Genomic DNA, 16,253 nt, shown 5'->3' with positions numbered 1-16,253 from the left:
AGGTCATAGCTTTTTCAAATAACGAAACAATAAACAATAAAGCTTTTTCAAATGCCCGAGTGGTTTGAGGATTGATTGGATATGATGTCGGTTGAGTCGGTTATAGATTTTGAATTACATATGTGGTGTAGTAGATTGCTGGTTGGAGACACCCTAAAATAACGATGGAAAAAGGATAAGACTAAACATTAACAAAACAATAAAGCAGTTCTTTGTTAGTCTTGGGCTGGTCCTTGGGCTTAGTTGGGTTTGGTTGTCCTTTTGGACTTGTTCCCCCTCATGGGGTTGTTTCGGCCGAAGGCCCTCCTTATAATCTTTATATATATATATATATATGTCAGTTGCTTTATTTTCGCCCAAAAAAAAAAAAACAATAAAGCAGTTTTGTTTAAGAAAGTAGTAGATTGATATTTGACCATATTGTGAAATATAAGACTATTTGAAAATATCATGATAACAGTACATTTTTATATTATCTCCATTTTTATCATGATAATAATTTAGTGTTAAACATAAACTTTTCTATCTTTTATATACAACCAAGTACATTTTTCGTAATAAAATATCTCCAATTCTACTTTTCATGCGTTGATAATTTTTTCATTGATTAAACTAGATTATAAAAAAAAATAAAAAATGAAGAAGATCAATTTGAACTGATCAAGTTTAAGTTTAATCCGATCAACTTGTGTCTAGATAAAAAAATAATAAATAAATAAATTTGACCTTTTAAGTTGGAGGTCGAGTTACACACGGATTTTATAGTTTTTTTGAAAATAATTTTCAAGAATTAAAAAAATAAAAACTGTTTTTAAGAGAATAATTATAAAAGATTGTTATTTAAAACAATTCTATTTTAGTTGAGTTTTTTTATAAAAAAAGAAACCTATTTTTTTAAAAAGTCAACCATATAAACTTTTGTATTGTTTTGTTATTTTACATTCTATAAAAATAAAGGATAAAATACATTGACAACTTTCGAGATTTGCCATAAGCACAGACATATACAAATTGGCTGTTTTTCAAACAATGACACCCCTTTAAGAAATTTGACAAAGATACCCCTGTAGCCAATATAATACATTGAGAATTGACCAACTTACCATTTGACTGTTTAGTAGACCTTTTTAACTTTACAACTTAATGAATTGGACCAATCTACCCATCATTAATATTTGATGCAAAAAAGTGGAAAGAAAAAATATTAGAGGTGGCAAAAGTTAACACGACCCACCAACTCGACTCGAAAACGACACGAATTAAATGGGTTTTGATTGATCTTAAATGGATTCGGATCATAAATGGGTCGACACGATTAACCCGTTTAGTTAATCGTGTCGTGTTTTGGTTAAGGGGTTCAACCCAACTATATAAACTTGTGTCTTATAATTTAATATTTTGTAAATTAAAAATTATTTAGTAATTTGATTGATTAAAACTTATATTTTTTTTAGTATTTATTATTTTATTGAGCATTATTAATAATTTTAATAATATATATATATATATATATATATATATTGTAAATAGATTATTAAACGGGTTACACGTATAATCCATTTAATAAACAGGTCGGGTTAGTGTTGAGAGTTCCGAATACGATTATTAAACGAGTCATGTTCGGATTAAGTTATTTAGTATAATACTCTTAAGTTAACACAATACGATTACGACCCGCGAATACGAATTGTTACCCTTAAAAATATGTACAATAGTGAATAAAAAAATTATAAAAAATTCATTGAAATCAAAATGAAGCAAACGAAAATGTTTTGAAAAATAGACGTATGAAAGTATAAAATTGAATATTTTGGTAATGATCAATGTTCAAAAGGGTGTCAAATAAATAAATTAAAAACCTAATTTCAAAGAGAGAAAAATTCTAGACAGCAACTGTTTTTGGATTTTTTTATAAAAATATCTGTTTGGCCAAAAATTATGTAAAATTTAAAAGTAACTGGACATGCATAGAAATATTTGGTAAAAGTTTCATATCAATCGGAATATTATAATATCTTAGAGAAAATAATGAATTTCAACACAATAAATTAGTGCCATTTTGTGACTCATATTTACTAAAGGGTAATTTCGATATTTCAACATGTTTGATATTTTATAATAGAACTGATTTTATTATTAAGGGGCAATTTATCTTTTTGAATCAATTAAAACCTTACTTGGAAGATAATTTTGACAGTAGGTGTCATTGTCTTAAAAAAAACAAGTAACTAATTTGCATATATATGTCCTTATGGTAAACTTGGGTGTCATTCTAGTTTACCCAAAAATAAAAAACAAATTTAGTTAAAAAAAAGTGTATGTAATTTTGATTGGACTCACCAATAGGCTCGGGCCTAAATAAAATAAGTTTTTTTCTTTGCTATTTCAGAAGATGAGAGTGTTCTAGCTTAGTAGGAACAAAAATATACCTTGAATAGGAATTTAAATATACCTTGAATGAGAATTTACTTGAATTTTCGGAGGAAAAATTAACTTTAATTAGACTCAAATTGACCTCTCAAACTACTTTAATGTTAATTTGGCATTTTTTAATGAAAACTACCTAGCCTATTAAATAAATATAATTTATACAAATTTCTTGTTTGTTAAAAAATAAAAATAAAAATTACAAAATTCTTGTAGAAGAAATGAACCCATTAATGTGAAGCTCCTAAAACCCTCCTACTTTTACGCCTCAAAGGCTGAAAAAACAGAGGTTCCAGGAGAGAGAAAATGAACAATCTCTCTCTATCACTCACTCTCTCCCTCCCTCTCTCTCTCTCTCCATTCATAGAAATGAATATGTCTATACATTACTTGTATCAAATTCATACAGAGTAAGCAAGAAGTTTTACTCCATTTCTGATACTTTTCTTGTTCATCTAACAAAGATAGATTGCTTTTTCACCATGCAACGCTAGCCCAGCATATCAATCTCGATAAGCCGTCTGATTCCACCTGTGTTCTCTCTCAATTCCACTCGATTTGAATATCAGGGTTTTGTATAGATGAAGAACGAAGACCAAGCAAGGTCTCTGTTTGGTATTTCGCTATCTGATCAACCCAAATGGCAACAATTCCTCATTTGCTCTTCTGGGTTCTTCTTTGGTTACCTCGTTAATGGCATTTGTGAGGTTTGTTCAATTTCTAATTTTTGTCGTCTAACTATATTTATTTCCCATTTTTATAGCTATAAACACACACACACACACACACACACATATATATATATATATATTTATTTATTTATTCATGATTTTCTTAGTGGATTGTGTTGATAATACTTACTTTGGATTGTTGATACTTGGTCTGTTAAATTGTCGTTTCTTATTTAATTGGTATTCTAACTGGTTTGGTTGCTTAGAAAATGTAAGAAAAGGGATTAATATTTGGATTTCTATTTGCAGTTGGGGTTGATTCGCCATTGTAAAATTCAGGCCTTCTTTTATGTTCCTACTATTTCTCAATAATCAAATTAGTCCATCTCAAATCACCTGTTAAGTTCATTTTATGGAAGGAAAAAAAAACAAAACAAAAAGGGTTTCTCATGATTCATGAATTTTTGAAAAAAAAGAAAAGGACAAAGGTTACTAACCGTGCAATAAATTTTATCATTGCAGGAGTATGTGTATAATCGGCTTCATTTCAGGTTTGTTAAAGTTGCTTTTGTGACAAACCTTAATTTTTTTTCCATAAGTTTTTGTTAATAATATTAATTGTAGATTTTGGCTTGCATTTTTTTATTAAGTGTATACAAATTATGTTTATTTTTCAGCTATGGATGGTACTTTACTTTTGTACAAGGATTTGTATATCTGGCACTCATATACTTACAGGGTTTCACTGTCAAGCAAATGGTGAACCCTTGGAAAACATACGTGAATCTCTCAGCAGTTCTTATGGGTTCTCATGGACTAACTAAAGGATCCTTGGCTTTTCTCAACTACCCAGCACAGATCATGTTCAAATCCACAAAGGTCTCTTAACTGATAACATGTTACGTTTCAGTTTTTGTCTTTATTTCACTATTACATGTTAAAATTAGACTAATGTTCGTTACTTTATTCAAGTTTTCTAGATGTTTTGTTCAATTACTTGAATTCTCAATTTTGGCACTGGTCATGGCGTCATGCGTGAATTTTTTCCTCTTCATACTATTATGAGCTCCTAAAATTCGATAATGCAGGTACTGCCTGTTATGGTCATGGGTGCCTTCATTCCTGGCTTGAGAAGGAAATACTCTGCTAACGAATACGTTTCCGCACTTCTTCTAGTAGTTGGCCTTATCTTTTTCACCTTAGCAGATGCGCACACCTCTCCAAATTTCAGCATCATTGGTGTTTTGATGATCTCGGGTGCTCTAATCATGGATGCATTTCTGGGTAATTTGCAGGAAGCGATTTTTAAAATGAATCCGGAAACCACACAGGTGATTATTGTTTCCTGTTAATGCTTATAGGGTGTGTGACTATGAGAAGGATGCACTGCAAAATTGCATTTCGTTCTGTGTTAATTTTTTTGTGATCCTTATCTTTGCAGATGGAGATGTTATTCTGCTCCACGGTGGTTGGGTTGCCTTTCCTGATTCCACCCATGGTTTTTACCGGAGAACTGTTCAAAGCGTGGAATTCGTGTGCTGAGGTGAATAGCAAGTATTCTTATTAAACTTTTACCCGCCCATCCTTCTTTTACCCTTGTTCATTTTCAAAACGATAAATCTTCATGTGGAATTTCGGTGGGATTAGTGTTGATGTTAGTCATGCGTAATGTGCCCACTACATTCAGTTCTAAGAATTTTCAAGGAGAAATTAATTGTTTTGTAGTTGGCCATCCACTTCATTGGTTTATATTAGAAAATAAAGTGGAAGGAAGTAACTGCTAGCTATATTATCCATTTGCTTTGTTACTAAAGTAAGAATTAATGAACGGGAACATTATATTAATGTTTCATGGTTTTGTTATAATCAAAAGATAAAGCTAAAGAGGCAGTACTTATTGAGACAGTATTGATCCAAATGTTTCCCTTCTTTAGGGTTTTTTTTTTAAAAGAAAAAAAGAAAAGAAAAAGAAAGACTGTTTCATCAGTGTTGTGTTGACTGTGTTGTTCATTACTTTATTTCTAGTTTTTCTCTTCAAGTTCTATTGAAGATGTGATGTCTATTGTTTTGCATTTGCAGCACCCTTACGTGTACGGAGTGTTGGTGTTTGAAGCCATGGCGACATTCGTTGGTCAAGTCTCTGTTTTGTCTCTCATTGCTATTTTTGGGGCTGCCACCACTGCCATGGTAATTGCATTGTCTTCTTAATTTCTGTTTATTTTGTTAAAGTTATGTACACACTAGGAATTCATATTAATATGTTTAATTATTTATGAATGCCATAGGTTGATGAGTTTTTTAATTGTCGTGCAGATAACAACTGCAAGAAAGGCTGTCACTCTGCTGTTGTCCTACCTGATATTTACAAAGCCACTCACCGAACAGCATGTCACGGGGCTGCTGCTCATTACCATGGGAATCCTAATGAAACTGTTGCCTGAAAATAAAGCCCCTACTCGAATTCTAGTCTCGAATGTTGTTGCCAAGCATGGGAAGTCTTCCATTAAAGAAGTAAAGAAGTTAATCGATATTGGAAAGGATGAAGACCACGAAGAGAAAAGGCCATTAGTCTAAATCTAGTTTGCTGCCGGTTGCTGTTTTGTTTCTCCTTTCCCTTGCAACACCAGGGGATCGAGGTGTGAAATAAAAGAAGATAGAGTCTGTAGCTTTTTCCGTATTGAATCTGTTTCCTTGCTTAGACATTTCTTAAGATTTTTCTCTGTAATGTGAATAGAAAATGAAATTTTCATGGGATTGAATCATGGTTAGAGGATTGTTTAGGTTTTTGATTACAAAACCCCAATGGGTTCATATCTTCTTCAATAATCAACCCTGTATTTGCTTCTAAGTCTTGTACCTTGTGCACAGAAATATAAAAAACTATTCTTCATTTCAGATATAGATTGTCTCATCAGTTTTAAGTAAAGTTTGTTCACAGAAGATATACAGAATTATTAGGATTCTTGAAATGCAAGCTATATTGTGTATGACTGCCTCTTGTAGTAAGGAAAAGAAAAGAAAGGAAAGAAAGACCGTTAGTTAGGAGAGATTGGAAACGAAAGAAAAGAAAAGTGCTAAACCTTTTTTAAATATGAAAAATGGTTAGTTTGTAAAAAAAAAAAACTAATGCCAACTTCCCACAACCCATTTTAATCAATGTAATAGAAAGCAAAGATTAGTCCATGCATATGTCAACGTCATTTTGTACCTTAGATTGTTAAATATTTCTAAAAATTATTATTACCATTCATTACTTTATTATTTTTTAAAAAGTATTTACCATTCATTACTTCACATATGCAGTGTGCAGTAGCATCTCCCTTTGCTTTTCTGAGAAGAATGGATCAAGGGCATATTTTCATTGCTTTGGATGGAAATGTGCTTTTAGCTTTTTGTATCTTGGCATCAATGAGGCCATCAACTAGTGATTCTCGGCATGTGCATATATATATATATATATATATTCCATTTCTTGTTAAAATTTACATAAAAACATATCGCATTTCAAATCAACAATAAGGGTCTTACTGGCACCTAAAACAATGCATGGTCTAAAGGGTCAGGTTGTTGTGTTTGCAATTGGATAAAAGGTTTCTATATAATAATTCAGCAATGGAAAAGAAGGAATTCTCCAACAAGCTAATATGGCACTATGAAATATTGCAAGAATTTCCCAGTTCACAACATGATTGCAAGTAACCATTACAACTAACTGTTAAAAGACATTCCTTGTATTAATAAATTAATGACCTTCCAAATCAGAAAAGCATCATCACTCGACACAACACACAAACAAGCCATGCAAGCCTAGACAGCAGAGTTCAGCTCCTCGGATTTACCAAATACTGTATCAAGCCCCTATGAGTGCAGTTTCTTGGTTCATTCGGTACCCTTTTCAACTCTTCTAGCAAACAAGGGATGATCTAAGAGATGGAGCACTGGGAGTATGAGTGCAAGATGCCCAACGGATAACTGACTCGGACACTATGAGATCAAGCTGATCAAGCTCACCAAGTCCAATTGTATGATTCCTTCTGTTGTGGATGCATGAAACCTTAGAACCACTTGTCTCTCCTCTCTGAAGTTCTGTCCTCTGCTCCATTTCTCTTAATTGGTGTTCAATGGGTAGTGTAGGATCTGATAAGACAAATGCCTTTCCCAAGCTTGAATCTGCATGATCCAAGAGGAGAACAGTTCAGCTCAAGTATTTTAGATAAAAAAATGCATTAAATTGGTAGCTGTGTGGTAGTACAGATTAGTGAGTGGTAAAAAGTGTCAAAAACTCGGTCTTCCAACATGTAGAGCAATAAAAATTTGATTCTAGCTTGAAACAAGCTCCAGTATCTCTCAGTGAAGTAAAATATTTTTGTTTTTGATAGATCACAATGTAGTAATATCTCTTATTCGTGGGAACTGTGAACTAATTCTTATAACTCAATCATCTGAGTGTGAACCACTTGAGCAGTTATAAAGAACCATCACTATAGCAACTTAAAGCAACCACCAAATGAATTAAAATGTTATTTTTCTCACACTTCCATCAAAACACAATGGCCTGTTATACAGGAAACAAAATATACCTTCATGCCTTGCATCCCGTGTTGATATTTTGGCTTCAAAACCCAATGATTCATTGCCATGCTTAAATGCAGAACATGGACTGAAGAATGTAAAGCTTGGCATCGAGGGAACTGGAGATGAGAATTCTGTTGCATTTGATTCGCAGCAGCTGCTGAAGGAAAAACCTACAGATATTGAACAAGGTGTGGTATTGTCAACTGGGAAAGACGTAAATGATGTTCTGCAGGTGAATGCAGGTGAGTTTCCCTCTTTGCTACAAGTGGTTGCAGGCAATCCATCACTGAAGATATAGTCCCGAGTTTTGGCGATGAAGGGGGTAGAGAAAGAACCACCACCCACTTCCATTTGCCCGAAATCTGAGCAATCATGCTTGCTTGGTCCTTGAGTTCCCTGTGCACAATCCTTCATCCATGAGTGAGCTGCAAATGACAGTAGATCCTGTTACAAAATGAAACTTGGGGAACATAAAGGCCTTTTTTGGCATCTGAAACCAAATTTCAATTTTGAGCATAATTGAAAGCGTGATTTTTTTCCTTTGATCAGTCAGTCACATGCTGAGGAAAATGACTTTTGGCATTATCAGTCACACACAATTTAATTGGTACCATACCAACAAATTGCAATCAAAATAGAAAAAAATACAAGAGATAAAATTCTAGGCCGATTATCCCCCAACAAATTAATTCTATTCCTTCCCAAAATGATTACGAATTTACTAAAAAGCAAATTGAAAACCTACTTTCCTAGACAAAAGGAAAATAAAAAAGAAAAAGTCTCATAAAAGTAAATAAATCTAAGTAAGCCTTCTAACAAAAATTTTAAATAAGATTAACATAAAAATTTGGAGTTGTAACAATCGCACCACAGCATTAACCTATGTCTTGAAGGATCAGATCACTGCACACCTCATCTTTGAACCTTCTAGTACTACCAAGCCTTTGTTGCTTTTAATCAATTTTGAATCATAAAGAAGTCATCTTTATGTTCCCCAAGTTTTTGAAATTCACCAAAAAGAAAAGAAGAATCAGGAGCCCCAGGAGTGCAAGCATGCTATTTTCTAGAAGCTAAAATCTTGTTTGACAATCACATACCAACCCTCTAACCCAGATTGTTGTTATCTGGAAAGTACTCCTCCTGGATTAGCGAAGTTAAAGGTTCCAAATCTAGCAGAAAGTGCACTTGTAGAGTAGGGCGATGCATCTTAACGAAAGACCGTTTTATATCCAATCCAATTGATTTATTCCTTCAAATTTAAACATTAAATCCTAATTGTTTTAACTTGAACTGCCACCCACCCTTGACCTGGATCCACTAATAAGCTCTCGTTCAACCTGATTGAGTTGATTCACCAACATTCCGCTAAGGACTTGGAATTAGTTTTTCATAATTTAATACCTCCATCATGTAACTAACTGGAAACTCCTCGTCATTTATTTCCCTTGTTGTCAACCATGCAACAATCTTTGATCATGAAGAACCGTCCTTCTGCAAGTTTCTTGGTCATCAATCAAAGTTAATATATTTCTTTCTCTGTTATCTATAACTTCATTTACTTTGAACTGCTTTATAGATCCTTTCAAATTTTAGGCATAGTTAAAGGTTAAATTCTGACTCAGAAAATCCCGGCCGATTATAATCTTAGTAAAGAAGTGATTACAATTCTTTATATAGACTCCTCCTAACACTTTTTTAAAGCAACAAACTAAATTACCAAATCTTAAAATAAATAAAATTAAATAAACCTAGTAATACTTATTTCTATGACAAACTAAAATAAGATTGGTAATAAACTTGAGTTGTAACATCAACTCTTCTCAACCTACAACCTTAAATTCTACATTAATTGAAGGAGATAAAAGGTACTGCTCATATACAAAACAATGTAGTTTTTATGCACCCTCAAGTAATGAGTTTGATTACCAAATCTAGATGCCATTTGGCAAGCCTGTATAAAACATAACATGTTCACACAAAACTGGGTTCTCAAGTCTTGACAACTTGTCATGGATCCAATCTTCTTCTACCGTTACTATCATTTATTAACGAAAATTTCGAATGTTTAAAACAAAAACTTGATCAACCACACTCGAACACAATTTGAGCATCTTAGCCCCAAAGCAGGGATTTAGAATCATCATAGAGACAACAATATAAGAAATGGTAATGCCATACATACCTAGGACCTCTTTAGCAGTGAGCCTCTTAGAAGGATCTACACCTAGCATTCTTGTGATCAAGTCCTTGGCAGTTGCTGAAATATGATCCCAAGGTTCAGAAGGGAACTGTAAATCTGCAACCCTAACAGCATCAAAGATTTTTGATTTCGTCTTCCCCCAAAAAGGAGGCATCCCACTGAGAAGAATGTAAAGAATAACCCCAGCACTCCACACATCAGCAGATTGGTCATAACTGCCTGCCAGCACCTCAGGAGCTATATAAAATGGACTCCCAACAGTACCATTCAAATTCTGCCCTGTTGATACCAAAAGACCAAAACCCTTATGCTTAGAAGGGCAAAAGAATGTGTTGACAACATTTAAAGTTGTTGGAAAATAGAAATGAAAGAAAGAAAATATTATGTCTGTGTGTATACGTATGTACCTGGTTTGATATAGGTTGCAAGACCAAAGTCTGCCAACTTAATGGGTGAGGAGAACGATTTTGTTGCCAAGAGAATGTTCTCGGGCTTCAAATCTCTATGAACAATACCTTTGTCATGACAATACATAACCACTTGCATCAGTTGCTTAAAAAGATCTCTAGCCTCACACTCAAAGAACCTCCCGTGCTTCTCAAGGCGATGGAAAACTTCTCCACCTGCACAAAGCTCCATCACAAGATGCACGTAGTCCTCATCCTCATAAACTGCCTTGAGATCCACAACATTTGGATGTCCAGATAACCTAGTCATAATCTCAATCTCAAGCTTGACGCTGCGCACGTCATCCAGTGTTACCAACCTATCTTTAGCAATAGACTTGCAAGCCAACACCTCACCAGTCAACTTATCCAAGCATGCCCTAATTATGCCAAATTGCCCCCATCCTAATTGCTCCTCAAGAATATATCGGTCCTTAAAATTTGAAGTCTGAGTTGAGTCCAAAATTGTTTCAGTCAAGATCGAAGCTGAGTAACATTTGCAGGGTCTAGTTGAAGGCTCCCAAATGCTATCACTCTTGGCTATGTCCATACCAAATTCTCACAACTCTAATAATAAGAAAACACCAATTGAAACCCGAATTCCATTTCATATTGTTGAATCACCATCTCATAAGTTCATCATTTCCTCACAAAAAGGTAATCAATATCACTTCCCACTCACAAAAATACACTCAAAAGTCAAAAACCAAAATAGCTTCTTACTTCAAGTAGTTGAACTCTTGTGACAGACAAGATGGTGAACCCCACAGTTTGAGACAGGCTTTTGGACCTATGGCGAACCAGTATCGTACTCTAGGACAGTCTAGAGAGAGCAAATGATCAAGCAAGAATGCGCCCCATAATTCAAAGCCTTAAACTTTATTTTGTCCTACCAAAAACCTATGCTGGAATACAGAAAATAGAGTATTCAAATTTCAGAAAATTTGCCTAAATCACACACAAACACACACTCAGAGTGTTCGTTGAAGTACAGCAAAGACCAAGAATAACCCATCAATCAAATTAGTCTTTGGAAATTTAGAATAGAATTCAAAATCAATGGAGAAAAAAAAATTCATCGCAAACCAGGTTTCAACCTCAGCCCATTACATAAGAACTCACCTTCAGACAAAAAATTCTTATAATTTCAGGAGTACCCAATAGCCAATATACAGAATTGGAAACAAATTGAAAATTTTAGTACACAAATACTAGAAAAACACATTTTTCATTACTCAATGAGAATCAGATTTATTCACCAACTAGATCATGTAACACAACAAAGACCCACATTCTACAACTATATCTACATACATAGTTACATACATATATACATATTTATGGAGAGAGAAGGAGAAACCTGTTGCTAGAAGCACTGGAGAAGAAGCCCGTTATAGCACGCACAGCCTCCCGAGTCTGAAGCAACAGTATCATCTTCTCTCAGTTCAAAAGCTCTGTCTCGAACAGGAAACCGGGACAACCGGTTCCTTCCTACTGCGTAATATAAAGTCCTATACTAGTGCTCTCTCAACCACTTTTTTTTTTTTTTATTTTTATTTTTATTTTTTTTTATTTTTATTTTTCAGATCCCAATCACAAATGGAAAAGGTGTCGATGCTACTTTAAGTGCTATCAAATCACTAGATTCAGGTTGTATAATACTAATAAAAATCATAAATGTACCCACATGATATATGTGTGTATAAAAAAAAAAAAAAAAAAAATTGTTTCATTTATTGTGTATAAATTTTATATTGAAATGAATTTATATAGTTATCCTTTGTAACATTTAATTTCAACACATTTTAAATTTTAAGATATGTTCTATGTATTTAAATATAAAATAAATGTGTTGAAAATAAATTGAAGTGTATTAAAATTATTATTTTTAATATCATTATATTTAGTTTTAAGACATATAAGTTGATTAGAGATTAAAGAATTTTTAATCTAAAGGTATAACTTTTCTATTTTTATAAAGGATTTGGAATCTGAACCTATGCAGAAAGAGTGTGTGTTTGCCTCAAAATAAAAATAAAAATAAAAATAAAACTAATTAGACTATTAGACTCACTTTTATTCCATACTACTTTTTTATATTCAAAGGAAACTTCTCCGATTAAATCTTGTAAGAAATTGTTATTCTTTATATATACATACTAATAGAGTATTTAAGTGGTAGAGGACATATAGAGAGATGTGGGTGGGTGGGTGGGTGGGTGGGTGGGTATTTAACTATTTATGTATGGTCCGTCAGAACCCAACACAGGAAGTGACGAGGGTTTGATGGGAATGATTGTATCACAATAAATCTCATTTACTTTTGATAGGTGTGTCTACAACTTTTGGTTTGCACACGTGGTGTGATACGAGTGGCTGTGGAGCGTCCTTGATGTGTACCTGCCTGTATGATAAATTAGATTGTCATTTTTTTTTTTGCTTTGATTTGGAATTTACGTTGGTGGGCAAATACCAGCTGTCATTCATGTTTCACTTAGCTGTACGCAGTACATGTATTCTAATTTTGTACTCCGTATTAAATTACTAGTGGACTTGTTAAGGTTTTGATAATATGGGCTGCAATCCACTATAAGGATCTGTGGGACCCCCATTTTTTTAACACTAATTTGTGGACCATGATTTTAAAGTCTAAGTGTAAAAACGAAATGAGGAATCCAACAACTTTTCACCTGTTAAATGTGTTCGAGGGCTTCAGCTAGGTCATGTAAGTTTCAATTGAACGATCCCAATTAAACATATTTAATGAACAACTCGTCATTTCATTTCAACTAAACAATTATAATATCATTGAAAAATGCAAAAATACCCAACATTCGAGTCTCGATTGTGTTGAGGGTCGGGTAAAGTATTATTATATTAGGCTAGTTTAACAAATCTCTTTGTTGACACTTTAGACTCTTCAAAAAGACTTAAACTTATTTAAGGCTGTACGTGAATTTAGATAGTTGACAATTTGCTATTTTGAATCTGCATTACCTAATCCTTAGGTATATCTTTTTTGGACAGAATTTTTTTTTAAGCTAATCTTATAGTATGAGTTAAAGGGTTATATGGGCATTTTTGGAAAATGGACAAACTAAGAAATTTGAATCATGTTACAAAAAAACTATTAGTGTATGCATACAAATGAATTATAATCGTTGATGCACTGCACTCCATTCTTGTGACATTAGCTCCATTAATAAATATGATCCAAGTTGTTGGATCCCAACATGGCATCATAAAGTGGGCTTTTATTCAAATTTAAAAATGGAACCTACTGGATAACCTCTTTACAAGGCATTATAGTAGTGGTCACTTGTCCATCACAGAAATAGATTGTGCATTGAGTTCTTTTGCTTCGCCAAAATTGTACACACACACACACACACACATATAGCCAGCCAAACAGGGCACAAGAGCAACTAGATGAAGGAAATAATTGGGCTACCCCAATCAAGACCTAACCAGAACCAAAACAAAACCTAAACAGGCCCAAAACAATCATGAAGAAGCAGAGTCCGTTCGTAGGTGTCACTGTAACATGATCCATGGTTCTTCAAAAATAGATGGAAATGCCTTGTATTGTTTTATTCAAGGCTTAAGATGTAGTAATGTTCAAATTATTTTTGTCCTTCAAAAATAGATGGAAATTATTTTTATTGTATTCAAGGCATAAGTTGTGGTAATGTTCAAATTATTTTTGTTTCAAAATCAAATACACTCATTAGATGTTGACTCGACATGCTTCCACAGTGTCATTCCTTATATACACTCTTTGTTATAATTATGTATCATATAAATTACCAAATAAACATTTTTTTAGTCAATGTAGGCTCGGGAGTTAGGACCAACCGAACAGGGGGTTGCCTGCCTGCCTGAGCCTACATTGGCTCCGTCGTTGATCCCAAGTAGTTCGCAAAAAGACATTGTATTAGACCTATAAATATATATTTTTAATGAATAATGTACAGATGAAAAGAGAATACAATGGGCTGTCTACTTAGAGCCTAGAGAGTAGAGAGCAATCCCAAAAGACAAACCAGAGAGACAGTTAAAGAAATGCATGTACCTATTTTTTTGGCCCAAGCCCACGACGACAAAAATACCAATTATAGTGGGTTTGTGAAGCTAGAGAAGCTAAACAGATGAATTGGGATTTTGAGTCAGCTATTCTTTTTTTGTGCTTGCTGACGAGCTTAATGGAAATGGAAATCACTTTCTTCCCGTGGGAAAAATTAAATAAATAATTAACATTAAAATTCTAATTTGTAGATCACGTAAATTGTGACATGTGTCATTAAACTATCATTTTCTTATTTTTACTCCACTGTGCAAATATGAAAATCATGAAGGATTATTTTCAAAACGCGTCAGATGAACACACATACAAGTGTCGCAAGCTTCTCCCTCTCGTTTGATTTGGGGCATTATAGCTATGGAGGTTCTCTCCAAGCCCAAGCCCAATCCTTGGGCTTAAGAGATGGGTATACCAGCCCTTCTCATAATAGCTTCAACATTGCAAAATGAAATGGCATGCTGTCACGCTTTGCACGAGTTTTCACTATCACCCTCATTGTTGTGTGGATAGTTTTGATATCTCAAATATTTCTTGTGGGGTGAGAATAGACCACGGATTTTCTTTAATGTTCTCCAGTGAACAAAATCACCTTTAAAATTGCTTAATAATATCAAATTATTGAGTATAAATTATGCTTAATTGATGAACACGTTTTTTCCATTTACTTCATTATGATGTCCGTGACAATTAAGTGTCTAAAAGGAAAAATTAATCTAGAGGTTGATTGATGAATTTAATATAAATAGTTATCTAAGCTAAGTAGGACAACTGCACAAGTTAGCTAAAAAGTAATATAACTTATCTTCATTGTTGACCCTATGATGTAATAGGATGAAATCAATTCCTCAATAATCACAAGTAATCTCAAAATATCAATTGTTTATTTGGCAGTAGTTGACTTAATTTGTCAAGATTTGCATGAATTAGAAATTTGCTAAAGCCTCAAGTAGGATTTGTCTCAAAAAATTTTGATAGCAATGATTTTGTAAAATTTATTTTGAAAGGTCGTTGAAGAAGTTCCGTGTAACCTTCTGCAATGAATTGTGATCAAATATTTTCAGTTATGTCCAAAAAAAAAACTTGACATTGTGGGTGATGTTGAATTTGATGGACTATACTATAGGATACATTATCATCACACATTATCATCACAATGTGTCTAAGACCATGTCAATGTAAAATGCCATTTATGTATACCAAATTAATATTTTTAAAGAAGTTACAGTGTCAAAATGTTGTATTTTAACAAATCTACTTCAATAATGTATTTCATCCAAAATGTTAATTTTTTTTTATACAACCACCATTATTTTTCAACTACCATTCCCAACTATTAATTTTCAACAACCAAATTTTTTATTTATTTTTTATTTTTTTTTATTTTTTTTCTTCGAGTGTTTGTATTTTATTTAACTTATTTGCCTTATTAAAAATAAATAATAAAAAAATAATCATCAAATCCAACTGAGTCTATACACACATATATACCAACAGTGACATATATATATATATATATACAGACAAGCACAACACCAAACTACAAAATTTACAAGAATCAAAAGTTCAAAACCCATATATTTCAGTTTGGCAAAAGCAATAGCAATAGCAATAGCTATAGTTTGTGCTATATTTGGCACAAAATTTGACAAAGTTATATTTTAGCAGCCTATTTGAGAGCCCATGTTAAACTCACCTGCTAACATCCTATTTTGCAGCCCATTAAAGTTGCTCTAAGGTGTCATTACCCTTCCAATATTAGAAAATAGATTTGAGAAAACAAACACAAAAACTCAAAAAAACAAAAATGATTTGCAACACCAGAGTAGTGTCAACCAAACTAAAAAGGTGGGTGG

At 33.2% G+C, this 16,253-nt stretch overlaps 2 protein-coding genes across 2 annotated transcripts; one reads left to right on the top strand and one right to left on the bottom strand.

Annotated features, from left to right (window-relative positions):
- Positions 1-2,699: 2,699 nt before the first annotated feature.
- On the top strand, positions 2,700-5,997 carry LOC132286067 (UDP-galactose/UDP-glucose transporter 4-like). The gene is made up of 7 exons (XM_059788320.1): positions 2,700-3,134; positions 3,621-3,649; positions 3,776-3,977; positions 4,187-4,429; positions 4,540-4,641; positions 5,178-5,285; positions 5,412-5,997. The coding sequence occupies exons 1-7, from the start codon at positions 3,009-3,011 to the stop codon at positions 5,670-5,672; spliced, it is 1,071 nt and encodes a 356-aa protein (XP_059644303.1). The 5' UTR covers positions 2,700-3,008; the 3' UTR covers positions 5,673-5,997.
- Positions 5,998-6,725: 728 nt separating this feature from the next.
- LOC132284483 (calcium-dependent protein kinase 26-like) lies at positions 6,726-11,835 on the bottom strand. The gene is made up of 5 exons (XM_059786594.1): positions 11,680-11,835; positions 10,281-11,224; positions 9,856-10,152; positions 7,679-8,098; positions 6,726-7,268 (listed from the first exon to the last, which is right to left on the bottom strand). The coding sequence occupies exons 2-5, from the start codon at positions 10,867-10,869 to the stop codon at positions 7,003-7,005; spliced, it is 1,572 nt and encodes a 523-aa protein (XP_059642577.1). The 5' UTR covers positions 10,870-11,224; positions 11,680-11,835; the 3' UTR covers positions 6,726-7,002.
- Positions 11,836-16,253: the final 4,418 nt, after the last annotated feature.

The sequence above is a fragment of the Cornus florida genome, unplaced genomic scaffold (genome assembly GCF_030987335.1).
Source record: "Cornus florida cultivar Cherokee Brave unplaced genomic scaffold, ASM3098733v1 CherokeeBrave_3.0.0_Hap2_Chr11, whole genome shotgun sequence".
Taxonomy (NCBI): Eukaryota; Viridiplantae; Streptophyta; class Magnoliopsida; order Cornales; family Cornaceae; genus Cornus; species Cornus florida.
This window is presented reverse-complemented; position numbering and strand designations above follow the sequence as displayed.

Bases quoted from the DNA above. Each gene is read 5' to 3' on its own strand.
- LOC132286067 (XM_059788320.1), top strand. From the start codon at position 3,009: ATGAAGAACGAAGACCAAGCAAGGTCTCTGTTTGGTATTTCGCTATCT. The intron at 3,650-3,775 runs GTTTGTTAAAGT...TTTATTTTTCAG, and splicing joins TATAATCGGCTTCATTTCAG to CTATGGATGGTACTTTACTT. The intron at 4,642-5,177 runs GTGAATAGCAAG...TTGCATTTGCAG, and splicing joins CGTGGAATTCGTGTGCTGAG to CACCCTTACGTGTACGGAGT.
- LOC132284483 (XM_059786594.1), bottom strand. From the start codon at position 10,869: ATGGACATAGCCAAGAGTGATAGCATTTGGGAGCCTTCAACTAGACCC. The intron at 10,153-10,280 runs GTACATACGTAT...TGGTATCAACAG, and splicing joins TGCAACCTATATCAAACCAG to GGCAGAATTTGAATGGTACT. The intron at 7,269-7,678 runs GTATATTTTGTT...TGGATCATGCAG, and splicing joins ACGGGATGCAAGGCATGAAG to ATTCAAGCTTGGGAAAGGCA.